The 21,407-nt window shown below is 38.6% G+C and overlaps 1 protein-coding gene and 1 long non-coding RNA gene across 5 annotated transcripts in view; both read left to right on the top strand.

The window, feature by feature from the left end:
• Window positions 1-11,780, top strand: part of LOC124272457 (solute carrier family 15 member 1-like) — a 49,030-nt gene extending 37,250 nt beyond the window's left edge. For all 3 annotated transcript variants that reach the window (XM_046707631.1, XM_046707630.1, XM_046707632.1), the window contains exons 16-25: window positions 1,044-1,125; window positions 1,920-2,036; window positions 3,906-4,067; window positions 4,419-4,465; window positions 5,037-5,180; window positions 6,065-6,200; window positions 7,301-7,432; window positions 8,518-8,625; window positions 9,194-9,450; window positions 9,781-11,780. In XM_046707631.1, the coding sequence (XP_046563587.1) occupies window positions 1,044-1,125; window positions 1,920-2,036; window positions 3,906-4,067; window positions 4,419-4,465; window positions 5,037-5,180; window positions 6,065-6,200; window positions 7,301-7,432; window positions 8,518-8,625; window positions 9,194-9,382 (1,117 nt within the window). In that variant the 3' untranslated portion in view covers window positions 9,383-9,450; window positions 9,781-11,780. The remainder of the gene's footprint in view (window positions 1-1,043; window positions 1,126-1,919; window positions 2,037-3,905; window positions 4,068-4,418; window positions 4,466-5,036; window positions 5,181-6,064; window positions 6,201-7,300; window positions 7,433-8,517; window positions 8,626-9,193; window positions 9,451-9,780) is intronic.
• A 2,983-nt stretch (window positions 11,781-14,763) lies between these two features.
• On the top strand, window positions 14,764-16,337 carry LOC124272458. Of its 2 annotated transcripts, none has more exons than XR_006897336.1 (3): window positions 14,764-15,051; window positions 15,160-15,532; window positions 15,588-16,337. It is a non-coding gene; the product is annotated as an uncharacterized LOC124272458 (long non-coding RNA). The 2 variants fall into 2 exon arrangements; XR_006897335.1 differs by having other exon boundaries at window positions 14,764-15,072.
• The last annotated feature ends 5,070 nt before the right edge of the window (window positions 16,338-21,407 follow it).

Below are 21,407 nucleotides of genomic sequence, written 5' to 3'. Positions count from 1 at the left end.
TCTGGTTGGTCAAGATAATGTCCACATTAAACTTTACCGTAGTCCAGCAGTGCCAAGCTACGGACATGTTAATTGTCAAAAATGAGGTCACAATCTATTTACAGTAACATATTGACATCTAATTGTTAATTGTGGTCAAGTGAAATGAATATTTGATCAAGTGGATTTTGAAAATTTACTGGACCTGTGTCCAGTGAAGTATTGAAAAAAATGTCAACCCCTGCACTACGCTGACAACCAGCTTCCTGTTTTCTTTCACATGCAAGGGGTTTTTTTTGGTCTGAACATACTTATATAACTAGAATATGTGAAAAAGGCTGATTTACACAACAAAATCTAAATATGATTAAATCCTTGAACCAGATTTTAAAGATGGAAAAGGTGTTTTTCACATGCAAGTTTATTCTGATAATATCTGAGATTGAACCTGATTAAGATACTCAAAAGATAACATGACAGAGAGAAACGTGAAAGAATTGGGTGACCCTTACCTTCTGTTCTGCAGTATCTTTGGACTTTCTATTATCAACCCAAATAGGCACTCATTTCAAGGCAGCCTTTGATATGATTAATTGAGGTACAAGACTAAATAATGAATTTTTAGTAGAAAATAGGTTTTCCTGCATACAAGAGGTTAATTTCAAGTCCTTATATTACACAAGTTTGTACTTGAGATGGAATGCAAGATGAATGCTGGTATTATACATATTTGTTTTAATTCTAAAAGAAGAGGGGTGGTGGGGTAGCCTAGTGGTTAAAGCTTTGGCTCGTCACGCGAAGACCCGGGTTCGATTCCCCACATGGGTACAATGTGTGAGGCCCATTTCTGGTGTGCCCTGCTGTGATGTTGCTGGAATATTGCTAAAAGCGGCGTAAAACCATACTCAGTCAGTCAGTCTTAAAGAAGAGCAAATTGTGTGTCTTTGGCAATGTGTAATTTGAACAAGATCGAAACAAAGATGTTTGATGGTATTTACTGTGAAGGGTGGATGTATCATACCCTTGATTAGGGAGGATGATGTTACATCTTTGGTTGCTTCCAGGCCTCTACAGCGGATGGTTGTGGGAATGAGCTTCGGTGTTCTGGCGTTTATAGTTGCAGGACTTGTACAGATTAAATTAGATGTGAGTATCATCACACAGGTCTGTGGCATTGCTGTATTGTTTTGCTTTCAGGTCTCATAATCCATCCTCAGTATTCAGTGGAAATATACTACCCATCAAAAGTTTAGACTCACTTAAAGCACTCACTATGTGTTATGTTATGTATATGGTTACAGCGAAGATGAATTTCTCCACTAACTTAGGGGAACCAAGTGCAAACCTTATGCAGATGAACTGCACGAGGATCATGCATCAAATTGCTGAAAAGCATGTGCAAATATCGTGCATGTGAACAGCTGTGTTTTGGTGTAAAGTTTTCTTAAGAATTCGCCAATTTTCACTGAGTTTCATCATTTATTGAACTCATGACAATAATCTTTTAACATTACGAACTTGTTTTACAATACATCAGTTCATGCGTAAACAGTACCTTTAAACAGTATGGAATATTTTGCAAAATCTAGTTCAGAACAATTGACTGAATTAACTGGCTACATTTACACTAGTGAGTCTAAACTTTTGATGGGTAGTATATAAATAACTGAAGCATATCAGTTTATGGAGCATAAGATGTGCATGAGACACGTGTATGCCCAATGTGCATGCCTCTGTGTACATGCATGCGTGTGTTTGGTTGGTACACATGTTTGAGAGAGAAGTTTCTGTGCATACATGTATTTTTTATATGTCTACATTCCACATTTATCTAATTTTGGTAAGTGCCCAACACACCACCAGTGGAAAAACATTGTACATATCTTCAAATGGACCACAAGTGTTTTATCTGTGACAGTAGGTTTGACTTTTTGTTCCAGAGCAGCAAAGAGGCTCCCTTAGCCGTGGGGGAATCTGGCATTACAGTCCTCAACACAATGAAGTGCAATGTCTCACTTACCTCCCCTTTCTATAGTGGTAACATCACCACCTACCAGGTGAGAGTGAAGAGCTCATTTTTACCTACAGTGAGTGAGTATGATTTTATGCTGATTTTAGCAATATTCCAGCAATATCACAGCAGGGGACACCAGAAATGGGCTTCACACATTGCACCCTTGAGGGGAATTGAACCCAGGTCTTTCATGTGATGAGCAAACGCTTAAGCCACTGGGCTACCCCACCACCCCTCTTACTTAATGGTACAAGCCAGCACAGTGTACCTTATAGATCATATAACTTGTCACTGTCTGTTTTGCGAGTGTCACTTTTTGGCTCACTCAACTGAAAGTCAAGACATGTTATGTCATTCCAAGGTTTCCCTTGTCCAGTAGATGCCATCTTTTCACACTTGTGTCTGAAACATCTGGGTCGGTATTGGGTGTTAGTGCATCCCTTGTGGCCTCCATCACCACAAGTTGGTTGGGGGGGAGAGGTCTGAAAAATTATGTGGTCATTAGCATGCATTGAGTTGGAACTGTCTCGTGACACACACCTACGTGTAATGGCAAGTCAACACTAGTTTGGCTAGTACCAGAATTTCCCTCCTCCTACTCTGGTCTTTTGGTGAGGTGAGGTGACATGGGGTTTAACGTCGTACTTGAGAATATTTCGCTCATATGATGAATGTGTATGTGTATGTGCGGCTGCTTGTACTAGAGCAGTTTTATAGTGCTAGCTCACTGAGATATCATGCCGCAGTTAAGCATGAATACCCCACTCAGACACAGTATACTGACTCCAAGCCGAAGTCCTTGTTGTACCCATAAATGCCGAGTGCCATGCAGGGACCAACAAGTACCGATTTTTGTTCGTCTTTTGGTATGACTTGGCCAGGGATCGAACCTGTGTCCTTCCGCTCTCTGGGTGGACACTCTAACCACTACACCACGGAGGCGGTCTCTAGTCTTTTGGACTCTGTGTTAATGCATATATGTACCTCAAGGAAGGCATCTTCTGAAAAAGAATTAGCTAAACCCGTTGAGAGTCTTCCTTGAGGTACATGTATGAATCTATTCCCTGTTGGTCATCATCAGCAGAAGGCATGATGATTTGGGGCAATGGTACCCCTGGCTCATGTACAGTAGGGGAGGTATCACCATGTTGTGCTGCTCCGTATAGCAGTGCAATATCAGAACAGTCTCAGCAGCAGAAAATGCATTTATTACTCTCCCGTGGAAGATACTGCAGTGTAATATGTTCACGGCAATATTACACTAGTGTAATACCGCTAGACGTATGACATCATAAGTGTTCACAGTTATGACGTCACAATGCTAATGCCGCTGTCGCAATGGTACTAGACCTTGTTTGACTCGCAGAAAGCTGAGAGTCATCACACTGAGAGCTGAGAGCCGCAGTTTCTATCAATTTTTGTTGGAGAGTGATAAACAGAATACTAAACTCGCTTCCGTGAAATACCATTTTCATTAAACTCGTGAAAGATTTAGTATCAAACTCGCTTTCGCTCGTTTGATACCAAATAATTAACTCGTAAAAATGGTATTACACGGAAGGTCATTTAGTATCCTGTATATATGTACCCCAAGTAAGACTCTCTTCATAAGAATTGAAATTTTGGCTTCTGGTGCCAGCAATGATTTTTATAAAAGCTGCTCAACGAATAAAGGTTTGAATCTGATCTTCAATATGGCCATCACACCTGACTGAAACTGATGAAATTTTACACATAAGTAATTGTTACTGGGTTTATTACCGTTTTCTTAAATTCTTATTGTTTGTGCTTCCAAGGTGATAAATTGGAATTTAGCATTTTAATGGAACATAGCTTATAAACTGGTCAGTATGTCTCTATGATTTCTTGCATTATGTTTTGTAATATGTAATGTTGAATCTCATTCTCACAGAATACAGGTATGTTCCGGCATCAAAGCGACAACATGTCGCTGTCTGCCACCTGCACAGAGGACAAAACAAGATCTGTGACAGACACCTTCCTGTTTGATGGCGCCACAGCATACCGAGTTGTTATCATGATGGACTCACAAGGTCACATGACTATGAAGCAGGTATGTTGATGATTTGTCCATGGATAACTATGTCATTTCGTTTTTAATAAGGCAAAATGTCAATAGGTAATATAGCTATAGTAAAATGTAATAATACAACTATAATTATATTTACAACTCTCAAATCTATCAAAGCATGAGGGCTTCATCATGAAACCCAATGAACAGGAAATTGTAGTTTTATGTAGACAGTAATGGATGCAACAACACCAGATATTATGAAAAACATAATGTATTTATATTAGTTAATATTATTAAAGATTCTTGTTCACTTAAATCCAAGTTAACAAGTTTAGCATTTCTCGCCTTCCAAACATGTTCTCTTGATTGCATTCCGATGTTGTCTTTCAGTTCATGGATAAGAGGGCTAAACCCAGTAATGGACTATCAGATGTCAGGTAACTATGAGGCTATTTTATCTTTACAAATATTTGTCCCCAATTTATCATGTTATTCTGGCATTAAAGCTGGAATCCCAGATAAATAGATTGCATCTAAAAGGAATTGTGTGTTCATTAAAGCTGGATTTCAACTGATATTATTATTGTCACTAGTGGTGTGTCTGGAAGTTATTAAACTGAATTATACTAATTATGCAAGACTAAAATCAGCGTAATACAAAACTCATTTCCATGGTACAAAGATTATATTTTAATGAAATATTGTCTGTGAAAACTCTTGTAATCATGATCAGACTTCCAGTATGAGAAGTTGAAGTTTGAACAGATTGAATATGTGTTGTCTCAATAAAGGTGAAGCCCATTCCTGGTGTCCCCCGCCGTGATATTGCTGGAATATTGCTAAAAGGCTAAAACTAAAAGCTAAAAACTAAACTCACTCACTCACTCTCAATAAAGGCTTCAAGCTTACAATCTTCATGTAGTGGTCATTTTTACAAGACAACAACTGGCTTATCAGATTTGTTGATGTATGAATGAGTAATGGTGTACCTGTACCTGATTGTTCCAGCATTGTCAGTAACCTGCCGTACACGAACAGTTCCCAGAGAGTCAGACTGGTGCCGATGAATGGGAATAAGGTGTCAGGGGCACCTGTTTACATCAACTTCAGCCACGACAACGCTACCGTGTACACCAGCATAGAGCCAGCAGTGTGAGTTGGGGGTTGTTAACTGAAGGGGTAGGGGAAGACAAGGGGGCGGTTGTACCTCAACTTCAGCAGCGACAACGCTACCGTGTACACCAGCATAGAGCCAGCAGTGTGAGTTGGGGGTTGTTAACTGAAGGGGTAGGGGAAGACAAGGGGGCTGGTTGTACCTCAACTTCAGCCGTGACAATACTACCATGTACACCAGCATAGAGCCAGCAGTGTGAGTTGGGGGTTGTTAACTGAAGGGGTAGGGGAAGACAAGGGGGTGGTTGTACCTCAACTTCAGCCGTGACAATACTACCGTGTACACCAGCATAGAGCCAGCAGTGTGAGTTGGGGGTTATTAACTGAAGGGGTAGGGGAAGACAAGGGGGCGGTTGTACCTCAACTTCAGCCGCGACAACACTACCGTGTACACCAGCATAGAGCCAGCAGTGTGAGTTGGGGGTTGTTAACTGAAGGGGTAGGGGAAGACAAGGGGGCAGTTGTACCTCAACTTCAGCCGTGACAACACTACCGTGTACACCAGCATAGAGCCAGCAGTGTGAGTTGGGGTTTGTTAACTGAAGGGGTAGGGGAAGACAAAATCTGAAATTAGAATTAACACATCTCCATTCATATTGTTATAGTTATATTGTTAGGTATTTCACCAATATCAGTACCATTATAAAGAAGGGTGTTTAGGCTTTGTCTAGTGTCATTGCTCTAAACACAGTGGTTATTTCAATGTTAAATGACTGAGGTGAGGAAAATATGAACTGTAATAAAATTGCTGTTAGGAATGATATAACAAGCTACTGCTTTCCTGACAGCAGCACTTACTTTGTGTTCCTGAATATATCCTTGATGTGTGTAGCGTGCGGTGACAGGGAGAGGTCATGTTGCAGGTACAAGGTGTCCCTGCCACTACAGACCCCTGGGGAGGAGTGGAAGGAGCAGGCTGGGCTGGTGACATTCCTGTCAGGGGCCACCTACACCCTGGCCCTCATCAACAGAAACTCTGCTGCAGACTTCAACGATGAGGTAAGATCACGGCTCCTGGACCAGGAAACTGTACATCACTTGATGCCTAGAAGAAGTGTTCATTCAGTCATCTTTAAAGTTGTACACTGTTCTTTGTGGACAACCTTCTGTTGGTGGTGGACAAATTTTTCTTATTGGTCAGACATAACAATCTTCTCTTGTTGGTGCACATGACAATCTTCTCTTGTTGGTGCACATGACAATCTTCTCTTGTAGGTGGACATGACAATCTTCTGTTGAAGGTGGACATGACAATCTTCTCTTGTAGGTGGACATGACAATCTTCTCTTGTAGGTGGACGTGACAATCTTCTCTTGTAGATGGACATGACAATCTTCTCTTGTAGATGGACATGACAATCTTCTCTTGTTGGTGCACATGACAATTTTCTGTTGAAGGTGAATCTGACAATCTTCTCTTGTAAGTGGACATGACAATCTTCTCTTGTAGGTGGACATGATAATCTTCAGTTGACGGTGAATGTGACAATCTTCTCTTGTTGGGGGACATGACAATCTTCTGTTGAATGTGGACATGACAATCTTCTCTTGTAGGTGGATATGACAATCTTCTCTTGTAGGTGGACATGACAATCTTCTGTTGAATGTGGACATGACAATCTTCTCTTGTAAGTGGATGTGACAATCTTCTGTTGAATGTGGACATGAGAATCTTCTCTTGTAAGTGGACATGACAATCTTCTCTTGTAGGTGGATATGACAATCTTCTCTTGTAGGTGGACATGACAATCTTCTGTTGAATGTGGACATGACAATCTTCTCTTGTAAGTGGACATGACAATCTTCTCTTGTAGGTGGACATGACAATCTTCTGTTGAATGTGGACATGACAATCTTCTCTTGTAAGTGGACATGACAATCTTCTCTTGTAGGTGGACATGACAATCTTCTGTTGAAGGTGGACATGACAATCTTCTCTTGTAGGTGGACATGACAATCTTCTGTTGAATGTGGACATGAGAATCTTCTCTTGTAAGTGGACATGACAATCTTCACTTGTAGGTGGACATGACAATCTTCTGTTGTTGGTGGACATTACAATCTTCTCTTGTAGGTGTACATGACAATCTTCTCTTGTAGGCGGATGTGAAGCTGTACCAAGGCCTGACTGAGAACCAGGTGTCCATGTTCTTGCTGGTTCCACAGTATGTCATCATCACAGTCGGGGAGGTCCTCTTCTCCGTCACAGGACTGTCCTTTGCATATTCTCAGGTAGGACACAACAAGGAGGACCCTCAAGTCCTCACTTCCTTTGTACTGAGAATTCAGTTTTCATTGTATTTTGTGTAACCTGTTCACTCATACAAAAGATTTCTACATTCTCATGTTACAAGGACCAAAGATCATTGCGTCTTATTTTCTATTCTGTTTTCAGTATGTCATATTTAGGATAATATCAGCTGTTCCATTTTTTTAAATCAGTTCACCTTTATTAATCTCAAATCATAAATCAGCACCACTTTACCTATCTTCCAAACAAAAATCTACTGGATTGAGGATTTGGTGGATAAGTTGAGTTATAAGCTCCAAATGACCGCCATAGTAACCCCTGGTATCTATGTATCTGTAGGCTCCAAATGACCTCCATGGTAACCACTGGTATCTATGTATCTGTAGGCTCCAAATGACCTTCATGGTAATCACTGGTATCTGTAGGCTCCAAATGACCTTCAAGGTAATCACTGGTATCTGTGTATCTGTAGGCTCCTATTGACCTCCATGGTAATCACTGGTATCTGTAGGCTCCAAATGACCTCCCTTGTAATCACTGGTATCTGTGCATCTGTAGGCTCCAAATGACCTCCCTGGTAATCACTAGTATCTGTGTCTCTGTAGGTTCCAAATGACCTCCATGGTAACCACTGGTATCTGTAGGCTCCAAATCACCTCCATGGTAATCACTTGTATCTGTGTATCTGTAGGCTCCAAAGGACCTCCATGGTAACCACTGTTATCTGTGCATCTGTAGGCTCCAAGTGACCTCCATGGTAATCACTAGTATCTGTGTAACTGTAGGCTCCAAATGACCTCCACGGTAACCCTGGTATCTGTGTATAGGTAGGCTCCAAATGACCTCCATGGTAATCACCGGTATCTGTGAATATGTAGGCTCCAAATGACCTCCATAGTAACCCCTGGTATCTGTGTATCTGTAGGCTCCAAATGACCTCCATGGTAATCACTGGTATCTGTGAATCTGTAGGCTCCAAATGACCTCCATAGTAACCCCTGGTATCTGTGTATCTGTAGGCTCCAAATGACCTCCATAGTAACCCCTGGTATCTGTGTATCTGTAGGCTCCAAATGGACTGAAGTCTGTGGTGCAGGCTGCGTGGTTGCTGACTACAGCAGTGGGGGATCTGGTCGTCGTCATTGTTGCGGAGGTGCAGCTTCTGCCCAGTCAGGTAAGACACACATAAGAACACATCATAGCAACCTTCTGTTCAGCTTCAGTGAGAGAATATGCGGAAGTAAGAGATGCTCGTTAGGCAACATAGCTGAATGGATCAGGTTTTCTGAATCAGTTACTAGGTTGATTGTATCTCCATTACTCACTCCAAACATTTACAATCTCAAATGTTTCAATCCAGCAAGAATAGCAAGAATGCTTGCTTAGGGATCAATCCTTATGGTGGGGAATAGGACTGGCATTATTGTATTTAAAAAAATATCTGTTGCCTCCAAAAATGCTAGAAGGCAGTAACTATGTTTCAGACTAATAAAAAGAGACAAACTGTTTCCACAAACATACAATGTTGCAAATTGAACACAAAATGTAGGCTCTGGCTTTAATTTAAAAATAGGTGTTTTGCATCTGCAGCTAAAAAAATACCTGATGTCCTTGCAAAATCTCAGACCCCTGCCTAGAATATTAAATGACAGTCTTTTAGTCAGTCAGAATATTTGATGCTATTTATGTACTTTAAAGTTGATAAACAAGGCTTTATTTAACAATGTGTCTTTGCTGTTTAGACTGCTGAATTCTTCCTGTTTGCCGCTCTCATGGGTCTTGCTACAATCATCTTCGCCATCATGACAGTGTTCTATAAATACCTATATGTGACTTCATCGGCCAGTGGGAGCGACACTGATGAGCCTGGGCTTGTGGATGGGGATAAGGAAGAGATGCCTCTCAAAGATAAGGATGGCAAGCAAGCATAAGTTACATCACTCAAGGATAAGGAAGGGATGCCTCTCAAAGATAAGGATGGCAAGCAAGCATAAGTTACATCACTCAAGGATACATCACTCAAGGATAAGGAAGGGATGCCTCTCAAAGATAAGGATGGCAAGCAAGCATAAGTTACATCACTCAAGGATAAGGAAGGGATGCCTCTCAAAGATAAGGATGGCAAGCAAGCATAAGTTACATCACTCAAGGATAAGGAAGGGATGCCTCTCAAAGATAAGGATGGCAAGCAAGCATAAGTTACATCACTCAAGGATAAGGAAGGGATGCCACTCAAAGATAAGGATGGCAAGCAAGCATAAGTTACATCACTCAAGGATAAGGAAGGGATGCCTCTCAGAGATAAGGATGGCAAGCAAGCATAAGTTACATCACTCAAGGATAAGGAAGGGATGCCACTCAGAGATAAGGATGGCAAGCAAGCATAAGTTACATCACTCAAGGATAAGGAAGAGATGCCTCTCAAAGATAAGGATGGCAAGCAAGCATAAGTTACATCACTCAAGGATAAGGAAGGGATGCCACTCAGAGATAAGGATGGCAGCATAGGAAAGTTACTATTACACTTTACACTAAGTAGTCTTTATTGACATTTAACTTTAATCAAAACTTGATAAAAATTAATCAAAACTAATCTGATATTTACAGTATTTTTTTACTCCAAACATTATAAACTCTCAGGACATTGTCAGAGGGAGACCTCACTGACGAAATCAGAAATCAGTCCAGAAATGTTGCTATCGAGATGGAGACTTTATCTGGGCATAGATCAGGTTACCTGTATTTATGGTACACCCTGGGCAGTATTTATAAAGAATCTAAGATTATTCTTAAGTAAAAATTAAACCTAAAACGTTGCTTTATGAATATGACTTACCAGTAAGTAAAATCTTGAAATTTAAGTCAGAAAAAGTTGAAAGCTCACTTTTTGCCAAGACTGAAGTTGAGTATTTTTCAGATCTCAGTTCTTTTGTGAATACCGTCCCTTGTCTTTTAATCTCATGGCATATTCCTGTTCCCAAATATCTCAGGATGAAAATGAAACAATATAACAGCTTTGTTAGGAGACATGTCCTGACCTTTCAGTTTTAATGGTTCCGACAAATTTGTGTGTAATGTATGTTGGGATTCATTTATTGTTCTGAAAAGTTTAAACCTTTAATTATGTAGAGCAGGTTTTATATTGTTTGACGACAGATGGAATTGGACTCTCCAGCATTCTGTTGCATAACATTGTTACCGTGGTAACAGGAACATGGACACCTAGTTTTTCATGTTGGCTGGATGATGTTGGGATATAAGGTCTCATCTATTTAACAAACATGAAACTATTAAAAATGCTATTTCCATCTCTCAAATTCATACTTGCATTTAAGTTAGCCCACTTTAAAAGCTTACGAAAAAATTACAATGGATTACTGATGCTTTCCATATTTCACATGGATATTTTGTTTCCTATCTGAATGCCAAGGCCACACTAGTTAAGTAAACGGGTCACAGATTTGGGAAGTAGATCGGTTTTGATACAGAGGTTTGGAGTAAATATCAAAATATATTTATTTTGAGGCACATTTTTATTTTAGGTTGACATATTGTGTGTTTTGGTTATTTTGTTACAAAACAGTAGATGCAACTTAGTGCTTTAGATCTTTCAGCAAAACATCCAAGAATGAAAAAACATATTTCAAATACCTCTGTCAAGGTCAAATGATTTATCAACTGACAAGTAAGTGTGGTCTAAGCCTGTGTCAGATGTCAGTATTATACATACCAAGATTCATGCAGTGTTTGTAAGCTAATACTGTGGTTGTGCTGATCAAGGTTCAGGATAGGACAAAGCAGATTCAGGAACAGGTGAACTGCTGGATCCATGTTTTTCCAGAAGGAGCGAGGTGCCAGTTGTGCCTGTTTTTAAAGCATGCATTAATTTGTTGTGTTAACAAAGTTTAAATATATAAGGCAGACAGGGACTAAATTGTTATGTTATGTTTTCAACAAAATGACAAATAGTTAACTATTTAATGATTGTTTTTATTCATATAGCATTTTGGATTGTATACTCCCTAAGACTATGAGCATACCAAAAAGCTTAGAATTCAGCTCGAATTATTATTATTACTATATTTATTATAATTATTATTATTATTTCACTTCACTCCTCATTTTCTAAAGTTTGGTTGTGTGATGGTGGGATGAAATCACAACCGTTTATCTCATTCATGTCTGTTGGTATTAGTGTATTGGTTTGGAATGGTGTAAATCTTTATCTGAAATCACAATTTATGAGGGGCAGTAGGGTAGCCTAGTGGTTAAAGCATTCACTCGTCACACCGAAGACCCGGGTTCGATTCCCCACATGGGTACAATGTGTGAAGCTCATTTCTGGTGTCCCCCGCCGTGATGTTGCTAGAATATTGCTAAAAGCCACCTAAAACTAAACTAACTCCCGATTTATGAAGGAAAAAGGAGAACAGTGGGTAAAGCGTTAGTTTGTCAGTTACAAACCAGGTTCAATTTATCAAGTTGGACAGTATCGGAAGTCCATGTCTGGTATCTCCCATGTGATTTTGCTGGAATATTGAAACATTAAACTCACTCTCCCATAACTGAAAGAGCTCTCATGAAGATCTGGGTAGGAATTGGTCTTCACCAACCCATGTCCTAAGAGTCCTAACGGGATCGGGTGGTCAGGCTCGCTGACTTGGTTGACTCATGAAATCGCATTCAAATTGCATAGATTGATGCTCATGATGTTGATCATTGGATTGTCTGGTCCAGATTTTTCACTGACCGCCGCCATATAGCTGGAATATTGCTGAGTACTGTGTTATACAACAAACAAACAAATCTTTCATCAAGTGGGTAGTAATTATAAATATGTGATATTAGTTTAGTCTATCCAGCATATCTGATGTAAAGATGCTGATGTGGATTGTTTGAGATTATGGTTGTGAATGTTTTGTTCCAAATGTTTGTAGTATATAATTCTTGTGAACATATTTATACTATGTTCATGTGTAAAACATGTTGTTTGTGTGTATACTTCTCAATGATCTTGTTTGATAGATTTGTGAGATATAGTGAAAAGAATGAACAGGCACTTTGAAATATGTGGCATGATATTTATTTTAATATGTATACTTAAATATTCTTTTTATCCACATTTTATATAATTTCTATAATGGCAATTAGTTATGCACATTTGAGAAGCATAATATTGTATAAATAGATTATATTTGTAAATAGGTTAGATTTGATAGAAATCTGTATATGGTATTCAGAGACCTTATATTGATATATGGTCTCTTATTGTATTGGTCCAGTAGGGTAGCCATGATATCTATGTGTTCACTCATCACACTGAAGGTCTGGGTTTGATTCTCCACATGGTTTATTGCCCTGTATGTTATCTCACTGTGAACCTTATTTAAGTCATGTTTTGTGGCTGTAATTAAGCATGAAGTAATTAAGCATGTTGGGTCAGCTTGTGTACGTTTTACATCCAACTGCCAGATGTATTGTGGTGTGGGGTTGGATCGCGGGGGTCGGCTTATGTGCAAAACATACCATTTTGACACTGATTTCAAGGGTCAAGTTAGGGGGTCGGCTTATCTACGGTAATATACGGTATACGCTATAGCCCTTATATACTGTTCTGTTTATTATACCCAACTCTTTACTCATTCTTGTCCACCTCTCTTGATTGGCTGGGTACTGTTTGCCATGGTTTTAGGGAACAGCCTTCGAAATTAATGCTAGTCCCCTATCCTGAGACTACTAAAATTGTGTAGGGGACGTATAATTCTACAATGAAATTAGTCCTGCTTGACAAGACGCATCTGGGTTCGATAGATCTGGACTAGTTCTCAGTGCTTCAAGTTTGCCAGAAACTGGAACTGACTAAAACAGACAAAAAATATTGGAATTTCTTTGTACATGAAATTAGTACTGGACCATTCTGACAATTTTTACACTAATACCCCCATCACACCAAACTCATTCTCAGTATCTTCTTGAAAAATGTCCGGATCGGGCTCGATTACTGTTACGCGCGAGGAATGGAGCAAGAACGTAATGGAAACGGGAACAACTGCCTGAAAAGGAGTTGATCGAGTTAAGAACAAGTTAGAACAGGGTTGTGCATATTAAGAATGAGATGGGTCTAGCTCAGAACGGATATAAACTGACTAAGGATGGGATTGAACTGCTTGACAATGTTGTCCACACGGGGTGAACAGGCAATTTTACCTCGTCGAAGCGTAATACCAACTGTCTGGGGACGGGGTAAAGACGAAATAGACGTCCTGAGAACTGTTTATGGTGGAACAAGCATCATAAGTTTTGCATAAGTTACAAGTTCTATCCCATTTTACAATTATTTTTGGAGGGAGCAAGTCGTGCTAAGAGCTACCATGGTGTGCCTCAGGCTCAAGCTCTGGAAAAGTCACAAGAAACCTTCGGGTTGTTTATTACACCTTTGAAATGTGTTGCCTGGATACAAGCCTGTCAAGATTGTCACCTATGGTCACTGTTAATAGTTATTTGTTGTTAAACCAACTGATTTTAACACCTAATGAATATATACTATTGAAAAGTAGTAATTATAGGACATCTTGGCCATGAGAGGTGAGGTGAGCTGAAATTGGGTTTAACGTCGTGCTTGAGAATATTTTGCTCATATGACGACGTGCATGCGGGTGTATGTGTATGTGCGGCTGCTTGTACCAGCCCAGACTTAAGCTGGTTTTATAGTGCTAGCCCACTGAGATACCATGCCGCAGTGAAGCATGAATACCCCACCAGACACATTATACTGACTCCGAGCCGACCTGTCCTTGTTGTACCCATTAATGCCAAACGCCAGGCAGGGACCAACAAGTACCATATTTTAACGTGTTTTGGTATGACGCGGTCGGGGATCGAACCCGCGACCTTCCGCTCTCCGGGCGGACGCTCTAACCACTACACCAAGGAGGCGGTCTTGGCCATGAGAGATTAAATATAGTCACATATAATACATGAGGTGTTCTTTCATTTCTTTTGAGTAGTTGTGTTTGTGGTTTTAGTCCTTAGGGCAATATACAGAGGTTATATTGAATACATACAGGGGTTATGTTTAATATATACAGAGGTTATATTGAATACATACAGGGATTATACTTAATACATCCAGTGGTTATATTCAATACATCCAGGGTTTATATTTAATAATATACAGGGGTTATATTTAATACATCCAGAGGTTATGTTTAATATATACAGGGGTTATATTTACTACATACAGGGGTTATATTTAATAATAAACAGGGGTTATATTTAATACATCCAGTGTTTATGTTTAATAATATACAGGGGTTATATTGAATACATACAGGGGTTATACTTAATACATCCAGTGGTTATATTCAATACATCCAGGGTTTATATTTAATAATATACAGGGGTTATATTGAATACATACAGGGGTTATACTTAATACATCCAGTGGTTATATTCAATACATCCAGGGTTTATATTTAATAATATACAGAGGTTATATTGAATACATACAGGGGTTATACTTAATACATCCAGTGGTTATATTCAATACATCCAGGGTTTATATTTAATAATATACAGGGTTATATTTAATACATCCAGGGTTATGTTTAATATATACAGGGTTATATTTACTACATACAGGGTTATATTTAATAATATACAGGGGTTATATTTAATACATCCAGTGTTTATGTTTAATAATATACAGGGTTATATTGAATACATACAGGGGTTATACTTAATACATCCAGTGGTTATATTCAATACATCAGGGTTTATATTTAATAATATACAGGGTTATATTGAATACATACAGGGTTATACTTAATACATCCAGTGGTTATATTCAATACATCCAGGGTTTATATTTAATAATATACAGAGGTTATATTGAATACATACAGGGGTTATACTTAATACATCCAGTGGTTATATTCAATACATCCAGGGTTTATATTTAATAATATACAGGGGTTATATTTAATACATCCAGGGGTTATGTTTAATATATACAGGGGTTATATTTACTACATACAGGGGTTATATTTAATGATATACAGGGGTTATATTTAATACATCCAGTGTTTATGTTTAATAATATACAGGGGTTATATTTAATATACAAAATGTATACAGGGGTGTTATTTAATACATACAGGGGTGTTATTTAATACATACAGGGGTTATATTTAGCACATACAGGGGTTATATGTAATACATACAGTTTTGTATTTGATACATGCAGGAGTTATATTGGATACATTATGTTAAATATGTACAAAGGTTGTATTTAATGCATACAGGGTTTATACTTGACACAAACAGGGTTTATACTTATCCTGTTATGTTGGAACATGATGTATTTACAAACCCACAAAGTACGTATGTATAGTGTACACTGTTAAACTGTAGAAGTGAAGTGTTTGCATATATCCTCATGGACATTGTTATGCAGAATGATATATTTATGCCAAAATATGATAGCAGCATTTCCAATAATATTTTGTTTCGTCAATCATATTTTAATTATTTTTACAAGTTAAATGTGATGCACCCGACAGGCAAACTGCAATCTCATTAAAGACAGTTTACTGTAGCATGTGACTCATTAAAATTGGTTTTAAGCACTTGTTGGTTTTAATGAGTATGAGCGAACTGTCAGTTGGATGGACAAGTGAAATGTAATTTTCACTAGCACTCCCATATTTGGGTGTGTAGAATGTCACATGACCAGTCAGAGTTAGAGCATATTTATCAGTTACAGAATATCTAAATTTTAATGTAGATTTGACACAATAAATACAGGTATCACCCACCTTTAAGCCATATATATATATATATAGAGAGAATCGAGAGAGAGAGAGAGATAGATATATATATATAGAGAGAGAGATATATATATATGTATATACATATATGCTTATTGTAAATTATGTTGTCATTATTTTCTTGTACATGTTAGTTATAGGTACATTATGTATATGATATACAGTGTATAATTTCTTTATAATGAAAGGTGTCATTGGGGTATGTTTTTTCGATGATGAGATTATATGTGTTTAGAATGTTTGTGTCCTTCACATTGTGTGTATGTTTTGTTCAATACTTTCATAGTGTATTGCATGTGCTTCCAGACATTCTTCTCAAGTTAAAACAGCTCATATTTCACATTCCAAGTTAGAAGTTATTTATGTACAGTTTGTGATGTACAAAACCTATTACAAAATAACTACAGATTAATGTTTCCTGCTGTGTTCAACAAAATATTGACATAGGCAAAACTTTTCATCAAGATCTGACCATATGTACCCTAATTGTTTGCACAGGTTTCTTTGGTAAACAAATGTTTACATTCATCCAGATAAAGATGGTTGTTTCTCTGTTTTATTGATTTCCACACCAAATATTGCTCTGAAGAATCTTTAATTATATATTGTAAAGTCTTGTTTAATAGCTCTGGTAGAACTGATACTTTCTGTTGACATCTCACTCAACTGTTAGCTGTTTGTTTCTATGTTGGTGGGTAATTGCCCTTTGGTAGCAGAAATCTGGGAGCCAACTTGAAGGTACTACTCGAAAGAATTTAAGGAATGGCCTTCCTTTTCTATTGCTGTAGTTAATTATGACATTCTTTTTCATAAAGTTAAAGGGACGTTGGGGTAGCTTAGTGTTTAAAGCGTTTGCCTCTATATGCCAAAAACCTGAGTTTGATTCTCGACACGGGTACATGTGTGAAGCCAATATTTTGTTCACAGAGTGAAAAAGATTGGGGATAAGTTCTTACAACTTATAAAACCCCTCTCCGAGAATAGTTACAATAACAAATTTAAACGCAAGCGCATCCTGTATGATACAGGCTTATCGGAAATATCAGAAAATATCTAGGAAGTTTTTATATTGTATTGTATTCCTGGCCAAAAATGTTAGCAATGTTTGTGTGGATAATTTGATCTGTGAGTCATGTTGTAATTACTTGTGTTATTTATGACCTTCATAATGCTCTCAACAAGCCATCTGCAATCTCAATAAATTCATATTTAGGTAGCTTGTAGCAGCATTTCATTTGCATGTGGATGGATCCAATTTGAATATTCTTCTCAAAAGAAGTTAAGGAATGGCTGGTTTTGGTCTGTTACTGTAGTTAATCTGTTATGGCATTCTTTTCTTGCCGTAGTTAACAGATTAAAGTAATATGAAAGAATCAGTTGTTCTTAAACTTAATTCAAGTAGTACATATTTGCCAACCTGTTTTAATTAGAAATTTTATAATAAATTGTTTATTTATATACTTCTCCTTCATCACTATGCATTTCTCACTATTCTATCCTGGTGTTTAACACATAGGGAGCGGTGGGGACTAGCCTAGTTATTAAAGCTTTCCTTGTCAAGCCAAAGACCTGGGTTCAGTTCCCCACATGGGTACTATGTGTGAGAAGCCCATTTATGGTGTCCCCAGCCATGATATTGCTGGAATATAGCTAAAAGCGGCTTAAAACCATACTTTCTTACTCACTCATTAAACACATTGGAACTAACTTTCCGCTCGAAAACAACTCGCCTCCATTATCACCATTGTCACCACTTAATGGGTTGGTCACACAACCAGACATGATGGTCTCACACGGCCGTTTCCTATGTGGCCTGGGTATGACTAACCCAGCCACATCATACATGCAGTGTGAGATGGGATAGGTGGAAAAAGTGAAATATTTTTAAATGGGTTTTTTTTTAACCTCCATAAATGGAGTGTGTCATACCTTCTGTGTGATGAAGCCTTTCGAATTTGGGGATATTTTCTTACATTTCTTTTTGAGAATTTGTTTTTATATGTTTCTGTTGCTATTGTTACTGTTATCTTACAAGAAACTACATTCATAGTGATTATATTAGAGTCTCAACTGTTATTAATATTCTTTGTTATTTCATGGTGTTATAATAATTCAAATATTTTACAAATTTTCTTACTGTTGTTTAATAGTTTATGTTTTGGAAAAATAATGAAATGTGTCGATTAGAAAACATTCCACTCAGACGAAGTTAAAGAACACCAGATTCTGTCATATTACTTCTATGTATATATAGTATGACTGTTTGACTTCAGTAATATGAAAGAATGGGTGTTCTTAACATATTGTTAGCAGTATAGGTTTTATAACTCTACTGTGCTATTTTCAATGACGTGAATATGTGTGATCACTGGGCAACTTTTTTATGGGAGACACGGATTACCCCGCGGTTTAACCGAATTCGCGGTATCGCGAAGAGCGTTATTGCGAGGGATGACTGTACTAAATTGTCCTGTTCTTCAACCTTACAATGCATACCAAATTGTGGTGATGCTCCACAAATAATGTCAAGGATAATTTCAGTGTATTACTTCGTTAATACAACAGTTTATGGATTCAAGCAGGAATACCCATATTATTTCAAAAGATTAATAACAGTATATAGTATTATTTGTTATCTGTCTTAGTAGTGGTTAAAGTGTTCACTTCCAAAGACTCGGGTTCGATTCCCCCATGGGTACAATGTGCAAGCACATTTCTGGTGTCCCCCGCTGATATTGCTGGAATATTGCTAAAGCAATATATGACTAAAGTCACTCACTCACTGTCTTAGATTAGTGCTTCAGATCTGGGATTACTTCTTCCGAAGATGTTAAGTCCTCAGTGTCTTACATGATGTTACGCCCTATTATACACCATATATTCTATATATTTTCAGTTATTCCTGTCAGATTTATTGCTTTAACAACTCTGTCTTAATAAATCTATTTTACTATCAAACTGTTTTCTGTTTGAATGTATTGAGATGTTGGCTATATTTGATCACTCAGCAGCGGCAATCACAGCCACGTCCTCTATTACCTCCCTTGTAGTGTTCTCTGTAATGTTCCACCATAAATAATTATTTAGATTTTCATCCGTGCCTGTCTCACTACCAATCGCTCCACTGCACAAGTGCCTGCCTAGTCTGTCATACAGACCCTGTATATAAGGCAAGTCTAGATTTCCAGTTTCTGAAAATGAAGAAAGTTTCTGGGCTCCTTTTCATTATATACTGAACATCATTGAAAATGCACCAGTCTAAAATTGTCCATATTTTCATCAAGATGGATTTCAGCATGACAATGATCAATGGAATATAACTAACATGAAGTCGAAGGGCATGTCCAGTTGAAAAAATGCTTTAGAAACAAATTCCTGTCCACAGTATGACTCTTAATTCCAAAATGCATCAACATGCATCCACGCCATGAAAAGCGAATTTCATTCTGAAATCATACTGGCTGTGACATTAAAAGCAGGTGTATGAGAACCAATTCTCATTGCTTCACTAACGATTGTGAAACGAGGACAGAGATGCCGAGGTTAACACCTCACGAAAGAGAACGTGCACTAGGCATGATTCAGGTTGGCACCAGCAGCAGAGATATTGCTCGACAACTTGGACTTGGCCACTCCACCATCGTTAGGCTTCATAGACGCGACATCAGTAGACAGGCAGCACCCATGACCTTCAATGACCTTTGGCAACAACGTGTATGGCTCCATCAGGATCGCCATATTGACCTTGTCCATATCAGTGATTGAACACTGCCGACTGCCAGGACTGCTGCACTAGTTCAAGGTTGGCGTAGGGGTCATCAGCCCGACTCCATGCGGCGCTGTCTACACGCTTCACAGGGCTCCATGCTCAATTTCCTTCCATTGGACCAATTCTGACTGACAGACACCGTAATGAGCGTGATACAATGGGCTAGCAGGTATTTCAGTAAAGGTTACAACAATGGTATGGTGTGGTAGTCACTAACAAGTCACGCGTCTTCATCTACGTAATGCTGACGGACCGACTACGAGTTTGGCGTAGACGTGTTGAACATTATGCTGATGAGTGTGTGGTTCAGAAAGACCTTTGGGTGGTGGGAGAATCATGGTCTTGGGTGGAATAAATTACGATCACAGGACTGCCTTCATGTCTGTCAAGGGAGAGTTAATGCCCTTTATTACTATGATCAGATTCTTCAGAATCACATCGTATCTGTCTTCAATCACCACCAAGATGTCCATACTTTTCAACAGGACAATGCACAGGCACACACAACAAGACTTTCCATGCAGTATCTGGCCCAGCAACACATCCAGGTTATTCATTGGCCAGCACAGTCGCCAGATGTATCCCCCATGAGCACTTGTGGGATGAAATTGGTCAAAGTCTTTTGCGGCAACAACAGATGCAAAACATCCTGGAACTTGAGGCTGCACTACTGCAGAAGTGGAATGCCATCCTCAAGAACTCTATTCGGACACTTATTGACTCAATGAGGAGACGTTGAACTGCATGTGTCAATGCAAATGACGGTCACACGCAATATTGACTTTTCGATTTGACCCCACGTTTGATCCTTTCTGACTGTGGAACATTTAAATGAAGGAGTGTCTCTTTTCTGTGTTGTTGTTTTTGTCAGTCATCCATATGTTATTATCCACTCAAAAAATATCAATTCCTTACACATGCTTTTAATAATCTGAACTTTTAAAAGTGGTGCGTTTTCAATGATGTTCAGTATATTTTATGATTATTTTTTTACGAACATTGTTTTCTGTAAAATATGTTCATTTCAGAGATTAGATGATAGTCTAGGGTCTGTCCCATGTTGTCTCCTTGTTAATAGGAGACAGATGACGAGAACTGCTCTGTGTTCCTTCTTTTTGCCCTAAATGATAAGTGGCAAGGGTGCCCCAGTCATCTTAGGTGCCGCAATTTGCTGTGCAGAGTTTCTTCCCTTGGGAACCATGAAGATTCCGGTTAATATTGGTCTTCAACTGTTGCTTGTTGTAAGAGGTGACTAAACAGGACTTGGTGGTCAGGCCCTCAGACTTGGTTGACACGTTATTGTATCCCAACTGATGCGCATGCTGTTGATCACTGGATTATCTGGTCCAGATTGACAAG

Source organism: Haliotis rubra, unplaced genomic scaffold (genome assembly GCF_003918875.1).
Source record: "Haliotis rubra isolate DU_JTF1 unplaced genomic scaffold, ASM391887v1 Scf17, whole genome shotgun sequence".
NCBI lineage: Eukaryota > Metazoa > Mollusca > Gastropoda > Lepetellida > Haliotidae > Haliotis > Haliotis rubra.
Note: the sequence above shows the minus strand (reverse complement) of the source record. Positions and strands in the feature narration are given on the sequence as shown.